Source organism: Meleagris gallopavo, chromosome 29, assembly GCF_905368555.1.
Source record: "Meleagris gallopavo chromosome 29, MGAL_WU_HG_1.1, whole genome shotgun sequence".
In the NCBI taxonomy this organism is placed as follows: domain Eukaryota; kingdom Metazoa; phylum Chordata; class Aves; order Galliformes; family Phasianidae; genus Meleagris; species Meleagris gallopavo.
The window spans coordinates 3,023,008-3,043,025 of record NC_139432.1 but is presented as its reverse complement, the minus strand read 5'-3'; the positions used below and the strand labels follow the sequence as shown (position 1 = coordinate 3,043,025).

At 46.4% G+C, this 20,018-nt stretch overlaps 2 protein-coding genes across 3 annotated transcripts in view; one reads left to right on the top strand and one right to left on the bottom strand.

The window, feature by feature from the left end:
* The window catches only part of FAM117A (family with sequence similarity 117 member A), a 29,073-nt gene extending 24,968 nt beyond the window's left edge, over nt 1-4,105 (bottom strand). Inside the window, exons 1-2 of one of the 2 annotated variants that reach the window (XM_085210973.1) lie at nt 3,969-4,105; nt 226-365 (exon numbers count right to left, since the gene is read on the bottom strand). In XM_085210973.1, the coding sequence (XP_085067099.1) occupies nt 226-307 (82 nt within the window). In that variant the 5' untranslated portion in view covers nt 308-365; nt 3,969-4,105. Of the gene's footprint in view, nt 1-225; nt 366-3,599; nt 3,669-3,968 lie in introns of those variants that run through there. The other variant, XM_085210974.1, reaches the window with a different exon arrangement.
* A 124-nt stretch (nt 4,106-4,229) lies between these two features.
* KAT7 (lysine acetyltransferase 7) lies at nt 4,230-15,823 on the top strand. Its single transcript, XM_085210968.1, has 15 exons — nt 4,230-4,458; nt 5,670-5,817; nt 7,112-7,288; nt 7,479-7,718; nt 8,300-8,382; nt 8,623-8,712; nt 9,407-9,505; nt 9,657-9,767; nt 10,497-10,688; nt 10,992-11,081; nt 11,918-12,058; nt 12,359-12,452; nt 12,634-12,780; nt 13,238-13,344; nt 14,005-15,823. Exons 1-15 carry the CDS (start codon nt 4,444-4,446, stop codon nt 14,104-14,106), a joined length of 1,836 nt encoding a protein of 611 aa, XP_085067094.1. The 5' UTR covers nt 4,230-4,443; the 3' UTR covers nt 14,107-15,823.
* The last annotated feature ends 4,195 nt before the right edge of the window (nt 15,824-20,018 follow it).

Below are 20,018 nucleotides of genomic sequence, written 5' to 3'. Positions count from 1 at the left end.
CAGCAAGCAGCAGCCAGGCTTCAGTTATTTTATAGTCAGAGTGACCCACTTCAGTACAGGCCTTTAAGACACATCAAGCTGGGAGCAGAAATTCTTCAAGCTTTATATCTTGGATCAAGAGGCTCTCTTATGTTGCTCTATTGCCGTGACTTCCCACACTTAAAGAACAGACACTGAAGGGTACCAAGCTGGAACCCAAACCAGATCAGAGTCAACTCTACTCACCTTCAGAAGATGTGAACACGAAGTGAAGTGGCAGTCCTGGATCCTCACGTCTGTGTGGCAGCGCTCCAGAGAGCTGCAGCATGCAATCATGGTGCTGTCTTTGCGTACCTGCAGCCCCCACAGCTGGTCTGAGATAGCACCTAAAAGCAAGCAAGAATTGTTGAAATACAGCACTTCAGATATTTCTACAGCAGATTCTCATCACCCAGTGTTTGTCCCACTTGCTTTAAAACATGCTGAAGCAGGTAAAGTAACCCTGTAGGAATGCAGCATAACAAAGAGCACGCAAAGCAATTAAAGTGAATGCTTCAGGATCTGTAAAGCAAGTGAAAAACCCGAAGCATTCATTCTGCTTCAGAACAATTCCAACATAAGCAGCCTGCCTTGTACCACCACTAACCTAAGCTGGCTACATTAAGATCCCTCAGACAGATCACTGAGTGCCAGAGCAAGCACGAACCAAGGCAAGAAACTGGAAATTTAAATCTAATTTCAACTTACTGATCTCCATACCTGTTCACAAAGATTTTGCAAGATTTTTTTTTGGTGGAAATTTCCTTCTCATTGCCTATATTTGCTAACATTCAGCAAGAGATCCCTCTCTTTACACAGGACTCAAAGAGTTTTTTCAAAAAACTTTTTTTTTTTTTTCCCAAAGAGTTTCAAAGAGTTTTAGTGAGGATCAAGGCCTAAAAAGACACCAACAGATTCAGCTAGGTTTGCTGTTATCTAACCCTGCTGCCGTTCACGGCAATTGAGAATGTGTATATATTCAAAAACCCAGGATTTAAAAAACAAAACACACATTTTTGTGTCATTTAACATAAAACTTCAAATCATCAAGCACCTTCTAAACTTCCTTTAGAAGCAACACCAGGAAATTCCTCATTTCCTGCCTGGAACATTCTGACAGTGAAGGCACTAAATGTATCTCAAGGCCCTTATTAAGGGAATTTAACCCCCAGGAGGCATAAGTACGAATAGAGAATATCATTCCTCCTCATCAACTGATTCCCAATTTGTCCATTTTGCTCAGGTTCGTGCACTGACATCTAGTGGTGAAGCCAACAAAGGAGGCATCCACTCCAGTTTCACAGTGCTTTTCCCCACAACAGCCCTTCAATTTCAGCTCCAACAAATGTCCATAATGGAACCTTCCAGTGCCAATCGCAGGCACACACATCTTCCACATACAGATCCATTAAAACAATACCTGGATTTGTATTTCCACCAGAAGCAGCCTAAATGTGGGAGGCATTTTAAAGAGCATGGCAACAACATGTTAAATCCCTACCAGTAGGTGTACGTATAAATACAGAAGGGGACATAAAGGCTCTGCCATGGTCATAACACATTTTCACCCAGAGGGTGGTGAGGCACTGGAACAGGTTGCCCAAGGAGGCTGTGGATGCCCCATCCCTGCAGGCATTCAAGGCCAGGCTGGATGTGGCTCTGGGCAGCCTGGGCTGCTGGTTGGTGACCTGCACATAGCAGGGGGGTGGAACCAGATGATCTTTGAGGTCCTTTTCAGCCCAGGCCATTCTATGATTCAATGATAACACAACCTGACCACTATTCTTCTTATAGCATGAGAGTTCCACAGATGTAAGGCCATCATCTCTCATCATTACCTTACTGTATAAACACGCTGGGTAGTGTAGAGTTGCATCATTTCAAACTGCACAGAGGACTGTTTGCATTGCCATTTTAAATAGCAGGACATGATCAGACCTCATGGAGAACTGGATTCCTGGCTTCTAGAACGACTGCCACCTCTAGGAAAGTTATTAAGCACCACCCACCTCTGCTTGTCTGCTTTGTTTTTCCAATAACATCCTGCTGATGGTGAGAAGTCCTGCTAATATGCATTAGTACTTAACTTGTTATTTCAGAACTGCAGTGACACCTAGAAGTTCCAGTTAATGCTTTTCTTGTTTTATCCAATATACTTAAAAGATGCAGCTATCACATGCTGCATAGCTTACAAAAGAGGAATCCTTCAGCAACCACTGACAAGCAACTCTTTCACTGGGATGTGGTAACTTGTAACCCTTTGAATTTACACAAGCATCACATTCTCTATTCTTTTTCATCCAGGCAAACCTATAATTCAATTCGGATACTTACAAAGTCCAATTATGTTACGCTGAAACCACCTTTTAAGCTAATTGTAGCTCTTTTAACACAGATAGATTCTACTTAGTGTAAGAAAAAGATTAAAAAAAAAAAAGAAAAAAGATGATGCAGCTGATAAGCCTTTTAAAAGCTTTTTCATTGCCCCTGACTGCACTCCATTTCCATTAAAGCCCTTCATCAGTTTTCAACATGATGCACATTCACTCCAGCAAGGTCTCACCAACAACTATGATGTATTCAGACCAACGCTTCCCTTCTCCATCTATTAAGGAGAAATGTGTTGTTTTCCTCTGTTCCCATTCCTACTGCCCTTTCAGACAACAGCTTTAGTTACACACAGATCATATTTTAAACGAAGCATTTCAGGTCAGTCTAACAGCCTGACAGCATAGAATTCATGAGATGTTGGGGTCAAATGCAATTTGAGACACGCTTGAGCTTCTGTCAGTCCATTCCTCTCATGAAGTTGGAAGAATTGCTGCGTTCCTGCAGTGCTTTCTGCTGCAAATTGAGACGCTCAAATCACCGGATTCCTATGAATGGGTTGTTCAGGGGATGAGTGTGCAAACGTTTACACCAAACATATCCCCATTTGCCACCAATGCAAACATTTCCAGTTCACATACCACACACGCAGCTTCCCATTCCTCTGATTTTAGGCAAAAGCAGACTTTGCATCTGAGTTCCTCACAGAATGGTTGGGTTGGAAGGGACCTCAAGGATCTGAATCTCCAACCCCCTGCCACACGCAGGGCCACCAACCTCCACATTTCATAGCAGCCCAGGCTGCCCAGGGCCCCATCCAACCCGGCCTTGAACACCTCCAGGGATGGACGGGGCATCCACAGCCTCTCTGGGCAGCTGTTCCAGCACCTCACCACTCTCATAGCAAAGAACTTCCCCCTGACATCCAACCTCAATCTTCCCTCCCTCAACTTCAAACCATTTCCCCTTGTCCTGCTGTTATCTCCCCTTTCAAAGAGTTGATTCCTCTCCTGTTTGTAGGCTCCCTTTAGGTACTGAAGGCTGCAATCAGGTCACCCCGCAGCCTTCTCTTCTGCAGGCTGAACAAGCCCGGCTCCCTCAGGTTCCTCCAGGTTTGCCTTCCAGCATTCCACAGATCCAGCACCCCTCACAGCAACAAATGGCAATGAAAGAAGCGTCGTGACTCGCGTGACTAAGTGCGACACGGGATTATAGGATTAAACCCCGAGAATTCGATAATCCCTAAAGATAACCTTGGCTGCAAAGAGATCACACGTCTGACCAAACGGGCTGAAGGAAAACCGCCTCCGTGCTGCAGGAACCCGAGCTGGGAGAGAAACACACGGGTAAATCTTGACACACATATATATATAAATAGAAACCTCCCCCTGAGGAGAAGAGAAAGGTTAACCGACGGAAAGGCCCGTCTGAGGAAAGGAGGAGATGGGAGGGAGGGAGGAGGCCCCGCGCGCCTCGGGCCTGCAGGGCCCGCCCAGGCCCGCCCGCCACAGCGAGCAGCCGCGGCCCAGGCAAGGCCGTGCGCAGGGCAGACGGCGGCACCCCCTGACGAGGAGGGCCGGCAGCGGCTCCCCGCCTCCGCCGTAAAATCAACGGGGACTCACCGCCTTTCCTCCACCCAATCACTCCATCACCCCGACGGCGCGCTTCTGCCCGGCTCCAAGATGGCGCCCGCGGAGGTCCGCGGTGCTCGTTGACTTCACGCCCTCACTCAACATGGCCGCCGCCGCCACCGCCCCGATTCCCGCCGAGAGTCCCTCTGCCCAAAACCAAGATGGCCGCCACCAGCTTCGCCGCTGGAACGCCCAAACAAAGATGGCGGCTCCCGCTGGCGTGAGGCTCGCGCGGGGTCACGTGACAAGGGGGTGTGGGCCGTGTCCCGGCGGAAGCGTGAGGGACCGAGCGGGGAGCAGGGCTGGCGGCGGGAGCGCGCTGGCGCCGCCGGAGCAGACGTGCCGTAGGGCGGGCGACACGGCCGTCACCACGGAGCCCGCCGGCACTAACACGGCGGCCACCGCCGCTTCACGAGCCGGGGGCGCCGGGGACCAGGCAGCCTCGCTGCCCCCGCCCCCTCCGAGGATGCCGCGCAGGAAGGTGAGCGGAGCCGGGGAGGTGGCCGGGGAGGGAGCAGCAGGTTCAGGATAGAGCCTTCCAGCTTTCCCGTCCCTTCCAGTTATCTCTTACGGGTAGAAAACCGGGGGGAAAATAGCGGCCTTCAGCCCCCCGCGCCTGCCCCACTCGCTCCCTCATTGGCTGTCGCAGAGTCCCGCGCAGCACTGATTGGCCGCCCCGCCCGTCACTCATCGCCCCCAACGGTTATCCTTTTCCTCCCCCCCGCCTGCAGCGCGGCTCTCCTCTCGGTTTCTCCCATTGGACAGACGATCGAAGAGCCGGCGGCGTATTGGCTGGGCTGTCTTGCCGGGCTGGTCGCTGATTGGCTTCCGTGGCTGCCCATCTCCGCTCCCAACGGTCACCTCCCCGCGCGTGCCTTGTTCCTCCCTTCCCCCAATCCCACTCCGCCCCCGGGGTGGATGTTTCTGTGGGAGCGAAGCTCTCAATGATTGGCTGTTGCCGGCTGTCAGTCACGCCCTACCGGCATGCTCCTTCTCTCCTCGAGCTCCCATTGGCGGAATCGCCTTTTCGGCCCCACCCACGCGCGTTATGATTGGCGGAGGTCGGCGAGTCGCTGTTGAACGCAAAACAAAGCGGCGCAGGGCGGTGTGCGCTCTGAGGGGTTCGGCTGCTGTTCCCGCCTCTTTCCTCAGGGCTGCTCTCTTCACAGAGGCCACACTTGCAGCCTCAGGTGAACGCAGCCGCGTTCATTACCTGCTGTGCTCCTTTCTGTTGTTTTCCCAGCCCGTATTGCTCTCAGTGATGCACAACCAACGCAGAGCCCGTCTGTTTCCTCACCACCCCCCCTTGTGCCCCGCTGGGCCTTCAGGGTGACGATGCTGTATGGATGACACAAAAAGGTTTTTCTCTGGCGTGAAATTATTAGTCTAAATTATTTCTTTCCCATGTGAGTGGTGAGGTGCTGGAACAGCTGCCCAGAGAGGCTGTGGATGCCCCATCCATCCCTGGAGGTGTTCAAGGCCGGGTTGGATGGGACCCTGGGCAGCCTGGGCTGCTATGAAACGTGGAGGTTGGTGGCTCTGTGTGTGGCAGGGGGTTGGAGATTCAGATCCTTGAGGTCCCTTCCAACCCAACCATTCTGTGATTCTGTGTCAACTCTACGTTATCACCACGTGCTTTCTGTGTGGCTGTGGTTAGCGTCCCTGCTAACATCTGTGCCTGTGTCGTTGCAGAGGAATGCGGGCAGCAGCTCGGATGGAACAGAAGACTCCGATTTCTCCACGGATCCGGAGCATACAGACAGCTCTGAAAGCGATGCCACATCACGGCGATCCGCCCGTGTGACCCGCTCCTCAGCCAGGCTCAGCCAGAGCTCCCAAGGTAAAGATGTATTTCCTTAAACACACCACTGGCAGGAGGCTCGGTTCACTCCACGTTCACTTTCGTAGATTAAACGCGTGGAGTTTCGTACCCAAATGCGAATATGTAACTTTTTTCATTGGGTTTTATTGTATCGTAGTAAAACGCAGTCTTTCTGACTGCAGATTGCATGCATGTGAGGTTGCGTAACGTAAGGATTACACTGATGGTAGAAAGGAAAACTTGAGCATCCTCAGTTCTAGAAGTAAAGCTCTTTCTTTATTACAGGAGATAGAAATCAAACCCACTGTGTTGAGGGACGTGGTTTCGTGAGACTATCAGTGATGGGTGGATGGTTGGGCTGGGTGATCTTTGGGTCTTTTCCAACCTTGGTGATTCTGTGATTCTATGAACCCATGATTCTGCTTTGCCTGATTTATCTAAGAACTCTGTAAACTTATCTTGTTAGCTAAATATAACTATGTAGGCAAGTTAGAGAGGGAGTGTTTAGGGATAAAAGTTGCTGTCGTTTGCTTTGTTTCTTTGGAGTTTTCTATACAGCAAGGGAAGATGTGTTTTCAAGATTTGCTGATGCAATAAATGTCAACAAATTTTGCATGCTTCTACTTTTACACCCAATTTAAAAGGGGAAGCCTGTGTCCACCTCCTCGTTTTTAGCTTTAGGATAGCAATTCCTAGGCTGTTAGTTATTAAGAAAATGACAGTAGGTAAGTTTGTTCCTTCCATCTGTGCATACACTGTTTTGTGATGGATTTTCTTGTAGGTAAAAAACTTATGTGCACAGTCATCTGGTGGTTAGGCTTCAAAAACAGGAGGAGGAGTGATTTGGGTTGGTATGTGGGATGCCTGTGATACTGTTAGGGTATGAAAGCATCGTTTTCATGCAGAATAATCTGTTTTATAGTGTTATGAGCAGCGTGTCTTTGTAAAACCATACGTGGTGTTCCAGATGTACCTCCATACCAGAAGCAGCTTTGATATTCTCAAGAATTTTCTAAATGCTGATAGTTGTTATCTAAGCTAAACACTACAAGCTTTCCGGATGGGAGCTGTTTGTAATTTCTAATCAATTCAGTTATCATCTCAGAGAAAGTGAATCAAATTCCAGATCCGTCGGTGTTTGTAAAAGTGATGATTTAATCTTAGAAGAATATATCATATCTCTATGATAATATGCAATGATTGCACAGAATCCTGCACTGATACCCTGTGGTGTTATCAGAGCACATGTGAGGCAGTTCACTGGCATTCAGTGCTAATTGTGGGTGTAATTATGGCGTCTCCATGAAATTAGATTCCAGCCCGGTTCGCAATCCGCCGTCGTTTGGAGCAGAAGAACCAGTCTATTCCACGAGGAGGGTGACCCGCAGCCAGCAGCAGCCTGCCCCTGTGACTCCAAAGAAATACCCACTCCGGCAGACCCGCTCGTCTGGATCAGAAACAGAGCAAGTGGTTGACTTTTCTGACAGAGGTACGTAGCCACAGTGAGGTGTTGAGAGCTTGCAAAATGCTCTTGGAAAGGATATGCGGCTCCGTTCTCTGGGCACAGTGTGATATCCTCAGGTTAGAGGGTTTGAGACAGCTATCCAGAGTTGCTTTACATATTTTTCTTTGAAAGCTTTTTTTTCTGGCAAATTTGTAACATCTTGATCCTTGTTCAGACACTAAAAATGCAGCGGATCACGATGAGTCTCCACCTCGTACTCCCACCGGGAATGCCCCTTCCTCAGAGTCTGATATTGATATCTCCAGTCCAAATGTATCCCATGATGAGAGCATTGCCAAGGACATGTCCATGAAGGATTCTGGAAGTGACCTGTCTCACCGTCCTAAGCGCCGCCGCTTCCATGAAAGCTACAATTTCAACATGAAATGTCCCACTCCTGGTTGTAACTCTTTAGGTAATTTCAGTTCCAGGATTGATTTGTTGATTTTTTTTTTTATTTTTATTTTTATTTTTTGCCTTCCTGTGGTGATATTAAGTCCCCCTCCGTTGACTTGTACAACGTAACAGTAGGCAGTTGCTTGGAATCAGAAACACTACTGAGAAGTGGGTATAGAGAAGAGTTATGGAGCATATCCACAGGTATATCTTTATTGTCTAGAGGTCTTCAGGGGATGATGGGATAAAGAGCAAGTTAGGAGAGTGAGTGAGCACAGGTGTGGGAGGAGAATGCAGAGCCTTGTAGGTGAGGATATTGATCTCAGACTGATAAAAAAAATAGGTTCTCAGCAACAAATGAATGCAGTTATCTAATATGCCTGGCTGCTTGCATGGAGCGCAGCTTTTGAGTTAGTGTGAAAAGGATTTTCCTTCTTTGTTCTTATAGCTTGTGCCACGAACCATGAAATGTTTTCCTCCTACCACAATGTTAATAAATGGAGTTACCTCTCTGAGAAGCTCGTATGCAGTATCTGACCATCTGGGCTATAGTTAATGGTCATATGTTAAAAGCTTTCTCTTTTTCCTGATCCTTTACAGGACACTTAACTGGAAAACACGAGCGGCACTTCTCCATATCAGGATGCCCACTGTATCACAATCTGTCAGCAGATGAGTGCAAGGTAGTGAAGTCTTCTGTTTTATCTTCCTTATGCTTTTATAGAACGAAATACCAAGACTTGTTTGTGCACAGGAGAAATAACGTGTTCCACTGATGTCCTTAGCTGTAAGACAGCAGCATTTGTTGTGTCAGACAATTTATAAATCACACATTAGAAAATCCACCTAAACAGAGAAATGGACAAGATGGAAGCTCTGACAGTAGTTTGCTGCAGTGCTGACAGAGGAGTTTTGACTTCCAGGTGCGAGCACAGAGCCGGGATAAACAGATTGAGGAGAGAATGCTGGCCCATCGGCAGGACGACAACAACAGGCACGCCACCAGGCACCAGGTGGGCAGTCTGCACGTCGTGGAGTGGCTGCTCAGTTAAGAGTGGAAAAAACTCAGTTGTGTTTCTAGGAACAGCGACTTTAACTTGATCTCCCTTCTTTACCTCTTAGTGAAGCTATTGTGCTAAGTCCCGAGACTCCATTTTGCAATCTCCAGTTTGTTTCAGCAGGGGAAATTCATTTTCTCCCTTCAGTAAGAGCCTGGAGCAGCTAGTGAAAGCTGAGAGGTGACTTTGGGCAGTAATGTTACAGAGGAGGCTGGAGTTGTTCTCACGATGTTCTTTTCTGTGTGCTTTCATGTGTATGACAGCAGAATTTCTGCAGACCAGCATGCCACCATTTTACCCTGCATAATTCCAGCAGGAGAATTATGTTTCTCAATTCAAATGAGTCTTGATTGAGAGTCAGGGTGACCTGATGAGTCAGCAGTGAGCTTTTCCACGTGATTAAGCAGTGCATAAGGAATGCACTCTGTCTCGTGGGACTGAGGTGTGTTGAGAAAGGCAGGCTACATGAAGTAGAAAAAAATTTGTGTTATACCTGAAGTGCTTTCTCGTGCATGCAGGATTTGGTTTGGAGACAACAAACCTGATCAAATAGAAGCCAACACAGAGGTCCTTCAGAAGAGGTGCAGGTGAATATTTGAGGTGCATGAAGGTTAATGAAGCTTTCCAACTGTTTTTTGTTTTTTTTCAGGCACCAACAGAGAGACAGCTTCGATACAAAGAGAAAGTAGCTGAACTCAGGAAGAAGAGGAACTCGGGACTAAGCAAGGAGCAAAAAGAAAAATACATGGTAAAAGCAGCAATTCTTTCATTCCTGTGTCTGGAATGAAACCACTAAGTGGTCATCCTGCAACATTTTCAGTTGAAAAAAGGTGCAAAATTCAACAGCCTAGTATAGCAGTGAAAACTCCTTTTTTGTTTTGTTTTTTTTTTTGCTCTAGGAACACAGGCAAACCTATGGCAATACTAGGGAACCTCTTCTTGAGAACCTGACCAGTGAGTATGACCTTGAGCTTTTCCGAAGAGCACAAGCACGGGCATCTGAGGACCTGGTAAGCCTTCTAGCTCATAGTTGTTCAGAAATGTGAATGGTTTGGGGGTTTTGTTGCACTTGTGCAGATAGAACCTACTGGAAGGTGAGTGCCCACAGCCCAGCCGAGTCAGCAAAGTTAGAGTAGGTATGATGCTGAAATCATTCAGTAGGTTTACTGAAAGTATAGGTGGACCTAAACATCTGCAGAGATGAATGCTACAGTGCCTTGGATGAGGAATAATTAGTAACAGCCTCATTTAATAGGTATATCTTTTCAGTGAGGGAATAGACAGTTTCACCTGTGGAAACAGGAAAGGAATGATTAGAAATGAAAGAAGGTACCTTGACAGTAACTGTGACTGTGGAATGGGGTTAAAATCCTTATATTGTGGCTGAGGCTTCTGTAGGTGCTCTTCAAAGCTACCTCCCATCTCCAGAAATGAACCAAAAGATTCCTTGATGCCTGCCAGTGGCACACTGGTAAATCAAGGCTGAGAGTTAGGCTGTACCTCTTCTTGCAGGTGAGGGAAGAAGTGTTCAAAGATGTTTTCTGAGTCTTTCTTCCACCACTGGCTAGCGCTTGTGAACAGGGCTCAGGCTGAGTTTACTTGAGGAGGGGTTTGTGGGAGATGTCGTTAGGTCACAGACTTGAAGTGAAGGATCTCCTGGAGGGAAATAAATACAACCCCTTCCTCTCAGCATCCCTTTAAAACAGTTTTTAATTGCTGTTCATGTGTTTCATCCATAGGAAAAGTTGCGGCTCCAGGGCCAGATCACAGAAGGCAGCAATATGATTAAAACCATCGCTTTTGGCCGCTATGAACTGGACACCTGGTATCACTCTCCCTACCCAGAGGAGTACGCTCGCCTGGGACGTCTCTACATGTGTGAGTTCTGCCTCAAATACATGAAGAGCCAGACAATACTGCGCAGACACATGGTAAGGGCTGGGAAAGATCTCTGATTCCTGAGCTTCAAATCAGGCGTGAGCATGCAGATGTTTTTAAATGTTATTACTGCTGTCAGTTCACTTTGGGAGGTGAGGAGATTCTGAGTCATTTTGAGAGAAAGTTTTCCTAGATGCAGGCTTGATTTCTGTTCTGTTCAGTGGGTTGCAGAGGAGAAATGGGACCTAGAATTAAATTTAAAAGCTCTGCGTGTTTCCTGGTGTGTCCAGCAGCTTTTATAACCTCTTCTGCCTTTAAAACAGTAGTGTCACCCTAATTTTGTTTACTTGTCATAGGCAAAATGTGTTTGGAAACATCCACCAGGTGATGAAATCTACCGCAAAGGCTCCATTTCAGTTTTTGAAGTTGATGGGAAAAAGAACAAGGTAATTAATTGTATTAATAGGCCTAGCACTGCTTTTCCTGTAGAGAAACAGGATGCAAATGGCCCTTTCTCTCTCTAATGGTGGAAAGGCTACTGCAGTCCAGTCTGTCCACTCCTGCAGTTCTGATGTTTGTTTTGTCTGTGTTTTCATTGTGGTTATTCCTCGTTGCTGTTGTGCACAAGCATTTTCATCTGTTCTCTTGCACTGTGTTGGATCAATAGCTTTTGGGATGCCAGGATCTCTTTCTTAAAATGAATGGGGAGCTTCTGTGTGTGGCCTCAGTACATTGCTACTGCATCTCTCATTCAGCTGAGAACATTCAAACTTGTGTTAGAGTGGAAAGTAGGCTAATTATACAGAGTGTGACCTTGACCCTCAATTGAAGGGTAGAAGATGAATCTGCAACCACTGGTTCAGTTCTAGGTAGCAGCAGTCTGTAGGTGTATCCAGTGCTGGAGGCTTCAGAGGGAAGAACAGAAAAACAGATTCACAGCTAAATTTTGGACTGCTGGAAGCTGGGAGGAGGCTTTTCCATTTACCACAGATGACCTTGAAGCACAGGATTAACACAAACAAGCAGAGGTCCAACCTTCTGTTTCCCTTCACTGAGGATGTGATGTTTTGAGCATTCAGAGATTGGTATCACAAACAGAAATTCCCACCTTATCAAATTTCACCTTATCAAATTTCACCTTACCAAATTTCTTTAAATGGAATTGTTCCCCAGTCCAGCTGTTCTATCTGAAAGGCTCCACGCCATTTCTGAGATGATGCAGAACTTTCTGTGTATTTCCCATGTATGTCTGTTTTTGTTCACACTCTCCTTTTGTTTCTAGATCTACTGTCAAAACCTATGTCTGCTGGCAAAACTTTTCTTGGACCATAAAACATTGTATTATGATGTTGAACCCTTCCTCTTCTATGTCATGACAGAAGCTGACAACACTGGCTGCCACCTGATAGGATATTTCTCTAAGGTTGGTTGCTTTCTTCTTGCATATAAACCTGTTAGAAGTGATAGTGAGAGTGCAAGTGACTGCTTCTTGGGTACAGCTCCATATGCTGCCATCCTGAGCTTAACATTGTGCACCAAACACCCACTGCCTGATAAAGATGATCATGTTACTGGTTGCTAGGCAGGTATTTCTGCAATTGCTGCTTTCACCTTGTATTGAATCAGTTGTACAGGCTTGTTCTGTCTGTTAGGATTATGATACAGCCTATTGTTTGTGCAGATCTAGACTTGTTAATTTGTTCTGTGTATTCTTGATTTTTAGGAGAAGAATTCTTTTCTCAATTACAATGTCTCTTGTATCCTGACAATGCCCCAGTACATGAGGCAAGGCTATGGCAAGATGCTCATTGACTTCAGTAAGTATAAAGAGAATCATTCTGGGAACATTCAGTTTGGTATAATAACTTCACACCAGTATCTAACATATCTGTTAGATGTGTAGCAGCTTTTAGTAGAGCTGATTTCTTCTCGTTCTGAAGAGTAGCAGTCAGGAGGGAGTAGTTTGGGAAGGAGAAATAAATCTCCTTTTCTTTACAGGCTATTTGCTTTCTAAAGTAGAAGAAAAAGTTGGCTCTCCAGAGCGACCTCTGTCTGATTTGGGTCTCATCAGCTACCGGAGCTACTGGAAGGAAGTTCTCCTTCGTTACCTGCATAATTTCCAAGGAAAAGAGATCTCTATAAAAGGTATAATTTCAACCTAAACTGGTTCAGGAGCATGCCTGTGCAACCTCAAATATGAGACAGGTCATGCTCATTGCATTGATGCACGTGTTTGTGTAGCAGCACAGTTGGTGGAATGTTCCTTTGTTTGGATGTTGCTCCTTTTTTAGTCCACCCAACAGCAAAAATAATCCGAGTTCTTAAAGTTTGTACTGACTTCTTCTTATAAAAATATTAAAAGCTTTCAAATATTTTGCAAGTGAATTGACCACAGACAAGTTGTGTAACAGTGCTACAGATAACCAGAGCAATCAGAGGCTTCAGCAGCAATAGTACTGCACATGCCTCCTTAATATCTGCAAGGCATTTTGTGTTTATCACTTCAAATGTGATGCCTAAGACTTTAGTTGAAAACTAACTGTCAGAGACTGTTGCAGTGGAATTTGTTTCTGTTCTAACCTAAACTGATACTGGTTTGCAGAAATCAGCCAGGAGACTGCAGTAAACCCCGTCGACATTGTTAGTACCTTGCAGGCACTGCAGATGCTGAAGTACTGGAAGGGGAAACACCTGGTCCTGAAAAGACAGGTAAGGTTTCTCATAGTTTTCTCTGCACCTTTATTTCCTCCCATTTAGCTGTTAGATTCACATGAACTAATGAAGTCAGTGTTATCTTTCTTTGGTGCAGGGGCTTCCCTGCCCTTTGATTCCAGCACCAGATGGGGAGCACCATCATTTTGAAATGCAGTCTCTGTAAAGTGCAGCACTGGCATTGAGTGTGATTCTTCAGTAGTGTAGAAATAGGCTGCATAGACTGACTTTTTTTGCATGTATGGAATAACATTATTCATTGTAAGCAGTTTTTGGGGAAATGAACTGTCATTCCTCTCTTGCCCCTCATCGTGCCTAACCTTTATTGAGCAAATGGATGCACAGCAGTGAAATGAATCCTGAATGTGTCCTGTTTGTATCCTCATTAGACAAGTGATTTATAAACCCCCAAAGATAGGACAGCTTCTCTCATTGATGTGCTCTTTCCTGTAGCTTTGTAGCTACAAGTAGCCTTATCAGTGTGGTTGGAAGCGCTTCTAGAAAGTGCTGTGGAATAGAAGTTATTTTTGACATGCTCAGCAGTAATGGAGTGGGCTAATCAGATTTCTGGACTTTGATGTTTGGTGTTGTACTTTGGATAATTCTCTCATCACAGCCTGTTTGTTTTAACCCACCCTTTCGTGCTCTTTTCCTCAGGATCTGATTGATGAATGGATAGCCAAAGAGGCAAAAAGATCCAACAGCAATAAGATAATGGATCCCAGCTGTTTGAAATGGACCCCTCCTAAGGGAACTTAACTGTCTGTCACTCCTGAAGCCAGTGAACCCCAGCAGTAGGAAGTACCCTCGGGATCTCTGTTGTACCTGTTGCTGTTGTGATTGGCTGGTACAGTACCCTCCCAAAAGATCAGCTCCCCTTGGTACTGTTCTGGCCCAGATCTTTTGTGCACACCAGAAGCTAGTTCTGAGGAACTTTATGTTTCGGCCTCAATGAGGTTGCAAGGATTGGATCTGTATAGGACCCAAATGAAGCTCCTAGTAGCACTGGCCCAAGGAGTTCTGATATCTGGTACTGTACCTGTCCAGTCACTGGTCTTACCCTCCTGTTCTTATTCCGATGAGGTTGTGTTGTGTCCTGTTACCTGGTTGCTTCTTCCTTCAGGTTCCTTGCTTTGTAAGTAACGGAGGTAACTTCTGTGGCTTTTGAACAAGGTCTAATAACACTTGTTTGCAGAAAGGCTGTTTTCCTAGCAAGCTGCCATTTACACTGACTTCATTTTTAACTAGTCCTGTCTGATGGACTGTTCCATTCCATGTATGAAATAATTTTACTAAAGCAACATGCCACCTCTTTGAGCAGCGTTTTTCCTACGGTACAGTAGGTCTTCACATAGTTAAGACTGTGCAGTCAGTATCTTATCAGTGAGCGGTGTGATTGGTAGTGTTATCCCAGAAGAGTGCAAGCTGACTGTCTGAGGGTATCACAGTCTGATAAGCTTCATAGAGTTGCTCTTGGTGTGTGCTCCTGGGGCTGCAACCGTACCACTTCTGTTGGAGACACTTCTGTCACTGCATATTGCTGCTTGCCTGGTTTTCCTCTTGGAGTTGGTGGGTTCCTTCACACAGAAACAGCCCGTTGAGTATATTTCACCGGAGGTGTTTTGGATCGTAGGCCTCTTTCTACTGAGGAAGGTTTCTTTCCTCAAGATTGAAGAAATGAAAATCTTCACTACAGATAAATATTTGCTAGCCTTATCCAAACAGCCACAGAAACTCTGAAATCCAAATATCACCAGTTGTTGGATTGCCTACAGTTTATGTTCTGTGCATCAGTGGCAGCTTCACGTAGCTGTGTGGATGGTTTGTTTCTCTGACAGCGCATCCTTGTTTGTCTCTGTAAAACAAGAAAGCTTTTACTTCCTCTGTCCCATCAGCAGCACCAGATGAAACTATCATACAATGGCTTTCAAGTATAACCACTGTCCTTGTGCCACAGGTTTGCTATATGGCTCCAGTGTGATGAAAAGAAGGGGACACACTTGGAGTAGGTGATGGCAGCATCATATAGTGCTGATTTCATTGAAACCTTCCAATGCTTTTTTGTTGAATGGTGACTGAAGTGAAGCACTTGCAGCATACCATACCAGTAGGTAGGAGCTGTTTCCTGTTAACCACTGACCCATCCTTGTGTGGAAAAGTTCTCTATTGCCCCTCTGGTGGTTGTCTGCCTTTCTCTGCCTCTTTAAAAAAGAAAAAAGAAAAAAAAAAAAAAAGGAAAAAGAAAAGATCATCAGTCAATGATGTGTACTTTGTGGGCATTACTGAATTTTGCTGTCTCATGCCCTTTGCTCCTGTATTGTAACTAAATACAGCTACTCATGAAAATATCCAACAAAGTAGATCTGTGGAGCAGGGAAGAAAGCCGTTCTTGTACAGAAGCTAAACCCTGTTCCCATGATGTGGTAGAATGTGCTGTTCTTGTATCTACTTCTCAATAAAGCATGTTCTCTGCTCAGGTTTGTGTCTGCCCTGTATTTTCTTGTTAGATACACTATTCTGCATCTGCAGTTAAGCAAAACTGCTGCTTTATGCTTCAAGGAACTGGTTTGGAACCCATCTTTGTCCCTGGTGGAACTGATTGTAGCAGCCTCGAGGTTGGATGTTACAGAGATGGATGCCCTGTGTTGTGGATTCACTTGAGCTGGTCCTGCATGGGAGGCTGCCAGGAGGAGAGTGTGGATATTGCCAGCAGCAAGTATGCCATGGAGAACTAGGATAGCACATCAAGTTGAAGTTCTAAGAAGGAAGGAGTTGCCCTAAAAAAAACCCTGGAAATCAGGGAATCCCTGATTTCTAACGTTCTCTGCTTCCATGTCCAGATCTCCCTGCTCCTTGTACTGTGCAAGGACGTGGAGCAGTGAAGTCTTTGATCTCTGAAAAATAGCAGCTGGAGTTCACTGCTGAGCTCGAACATTTTGAATCTTTGAATTTCTGATAGAAGGTTCCAGCTCCTCCCAGGGAGTCAACTCAGTGGGAGGAAAAGAAAAGAGAGGGCATGTTCTTTGGGTTCTGAGCTTGCAGAGAGGCAAGGATGCTGCTAAGAGTGAGACCAACATGTCAGTGGTCTCGAAATGCTTTAATGAAGTGAACTGAGACGAAGCACCTTGGTGGCTGTGATCTCTTTGAGATACATGAGGAACAGATAATGAAAACCAGACACTTTCCTGAGCAGTGATGTTTGCTAACTCACATCGAGGCTCCTCCTCTTTCTGCCTTTCCTTAATAACAAAACCATTTAATATCAGTAAAAATAATGATCATTTAAGGAAATACATACAGATGGGAGTATTACTTTTACTTGAGCACGGTTTTGCATAATACCAGTTGCCAGATTTACTTTTCTAAGTACGTGAGGATACAGCGTGGCTTAATTTGTAGATAACTGTACAGAGATGGGATGATAAGGGGTTCAGCTCCCACACTGCTCTGCTGTGGGGCAGCCAGCCCCTCTCACAGCTTTGTTTCCCTTCCTCTGCCTGCTCTGTTTATGCTGTGTGTTCTCAGACTGCCTCTCTGCATGTACAGCCCATAACATGACGGGGTCTTCTCTTGGCTGGGACTTGAGGATCCTTAGGTAATGCAAACACTAATTAAGCAGTGAGTCATACAGAGAGCCATAAACATCGCTAGGTAACCGAAGATGAGACATGCAACTGCTCACAGTTTCACCCACTGTTTATTCATAGCGACTGCAAACTTGCAGATGTTTTATACTATGTTGGTGGTTTGAAGCCCACTTAAAAATGATGATGCTACCAAAAAGCAACGGGTGCTTTCAGAGAGTATCCTAGATGGTGCATTCTTGCTCTGCCTTGTCTCAGTTGTAAAACACATTTGCATTCAGCCTTGACCTAACACAGGCATGGACTGTGTATGTAATTTTAGCACACTGATAACCCTGCGGTGTGCTTTGCTATGACAGACCCTACAAATACAAATTCAATGCAAGGCAGAATCAGAAGTCGAGAGCCAAACTACTTCACTTCTATTATCCCAGAAACAAAACCACTGGAATTAGAAGTCATGTCAATTAGGTAAGACTCTGAATGCCCCTGAGTGTGAGTGGTTGGAGCAGATGCAGCATTATGGGCTTTCACTGAAGGCCTCAGGTTCTGTGCCCAGAATCCCAGAGGTGCTCTGCCTATCAAACTGCAATAAGACAGGCCTGCCAATGGTCAGTCCTGATGCTTCACATCAAACTCATTTTCTCCTGTGAGCCAGCGATGCATTGCCTTTGTTCTCGGTGCAACCTAATGCACCTTTCAGTAACTCTGTGAGAAATGCATATTTAAAATAATAACTATAAATGACAGTTCAACAGGGCCAAAGTTGAGAAATGTTTTATGGTGCATGTTTCTGTGCTGTCAGTAAACGACAAACAGCCCCGTGGAAGCTTTGTGGGTGCAGCAGCAGCCTCTCTGTGTACTGATATAACAGTATTGTTTCCTGTTCAGTTTGTTTCCCAGAGAACTTTCCACGACTTCTGCCCCACTGCTTGAATGCCAGCAGTCCTGGAGCCATTCCTCCAGCAGTCCCTGCAGCCTTTTCCCTGCTCATTTTGCAGTTCCTGGCTCTCCAATGTCCCGTGTATCTATCCCAGGTGATCAGTTATGGTCTGCCCGTACATTCTGAAGCCCATCCCATTGTGTGTCACGGAACACTCGGGGCTGCTGTGTGTGTTAACCCAGCACTTCCATCAGCCTTAGGAAAGGGAATGATTACAGCACACAAAGCCTCTCCCCAGCCTCATCCCCAAGCCCGGGCTCTGGAAGCACAAAGAAAACAAAAACTTCAGAGGTGGTGACCCCGACAAAGAACAAACTCTGCACAGGGCTTTCTCAAGGACGGTCACGTTCACTTTTTGCTGCTGCTGCTGCAGCCCCGTGTGGGTGAAGCTGGGATTTTCTCAGAGTCTGCCACTAGAGAATGTTCTTTTGACCACAGACGTTGCTAAAGGATTTCTTCCTCTGAATTTCTTCAAAAGACAAGGAAAATACGGCTGTTCCAGCATGGAAGCTGTCCAAGCTGAACTCCTGCCCAGTTTAACTTCTGCAGTTTAAACCCCCAGAATGAGAATTCAGAATAGGCTGAGGACACATCATTAACTACTGCCCTGCCTGGGAAGTGGTTACGTGTGATCATCTCACCCTCCGTGCATCGCAGATCAGCGAGCGTGCAGCCAGGCTGTGCTCCATGCATACCAGCCCTCAGCCCTTCAGGCCTCGTTGAATGAAAACTAAGACAGCAAACAGGCACAGGGACCCCGTGGGCACCATTCCCAACCTTGCACTCACTGTGCTGCCCTTATCTGTACCAGTGCAGTGCTGGTAAGTGCCATTCTGAACCAGTTCACACGACACAAACATCTCCATCTTTACAGCAGTTAGACCACAAAGCCCCTCTTCTTACAGTTCCTCCCCCAGACTCCTGGAATATGGGCACAATAGGATTTGTCAATGCAGACAGGCAAACCAGTGCATGTTTTTTTTTCACCAAGAAGGTCTGTGTGCACCCCAAGGACCCGGCAGGTTGTTCCTGCTGCTCCCACCCAGCTGAGCACTGCCAGTTCTGATGGCTTTTCCTTTTTGACGTATTTGTTTGGGGGCAGGATGGCAGGATGTGGTCGCGTCGCAGCCACACGGGATCTGCAGGGAAGGGATTGGTGGTTGATATCCCTATAAAGGACGTGGAAGGAAAAGAGACAGCGGGGAAGCAGGAAGGAAAGGAAGCTAAATATGTCAGATTACTTCAGTTGTTTCTATTGTGACGGCGGTGTAACTGAGCTTAGTTTAAACCCGTGTAAAGCAGTAACTCTGCCCTTCTGTTGATCCAAAGCTGTGGAAAGAACCAGAACAACACCTACCTCTCACACCAGCTCACGGTCGAGGGGAAAAGCAGCTCTATTTTTGAGAGCATCCCCTGTAATTAGCTCTGCTCTTTCCCCCTCTCCCCTGAGCTCCTGCCCACACGTCCCAAGCAAACAGCCAACCCCAGCTCTGTGACAGCAGCAGAGGTACGGCAAAAAAAGGAGAAGAAAGAAGGCAAAGAAAACATCCCAAGGAAGAGAGCAGATATCTTCCTGTGGGCTTTGTGCAGAGAAACATTTGGAGTTAGAAGAGAGCTGTTAATTTGGGAAGGGCCGAGCCTACAAACGGGAGGGGAATCAACTCTCTGATAACAGCAGGACAAGGGGAAATGGTTTGAAGTTGAGGGAGGGAAGATTGAGGTTGGATGTCAGGGGGAAGTTGTTTGCTGTGAGAGTGGTGAGGTGCTGGAACAGCTGCCCAGAGAGGCTGTGGATGCCCCGTCCATCCCTGGAGGTGTTCAAGGCCGGGTTGGATGGGGCCCTGGGCAGCCTGGGCTGGTATTAAATGTGGAGGTTGGTGGCCCTGCGTGTGGCAGGGGGTTGGAGATTCAGATCCTTGAGGTCCCTTCCAACCTGGCCCATTCTGTCATTCTGTGAGCTATAGCTCCCTTCTTGGGTGTCACAGCTCCTGCCCATCAGCAGCACAACACTGCTGCATTTGTGCCTTCTTTCCTAAAAAGCACACACCCTGCCGGTGCTTTGTGCAGGCCAGCTGCTTGGTGTGACATTCGTGGCCATGTTCAGGTCTGGTTGTATTCTATCTTCTTCTGGATCTAAGTGACAC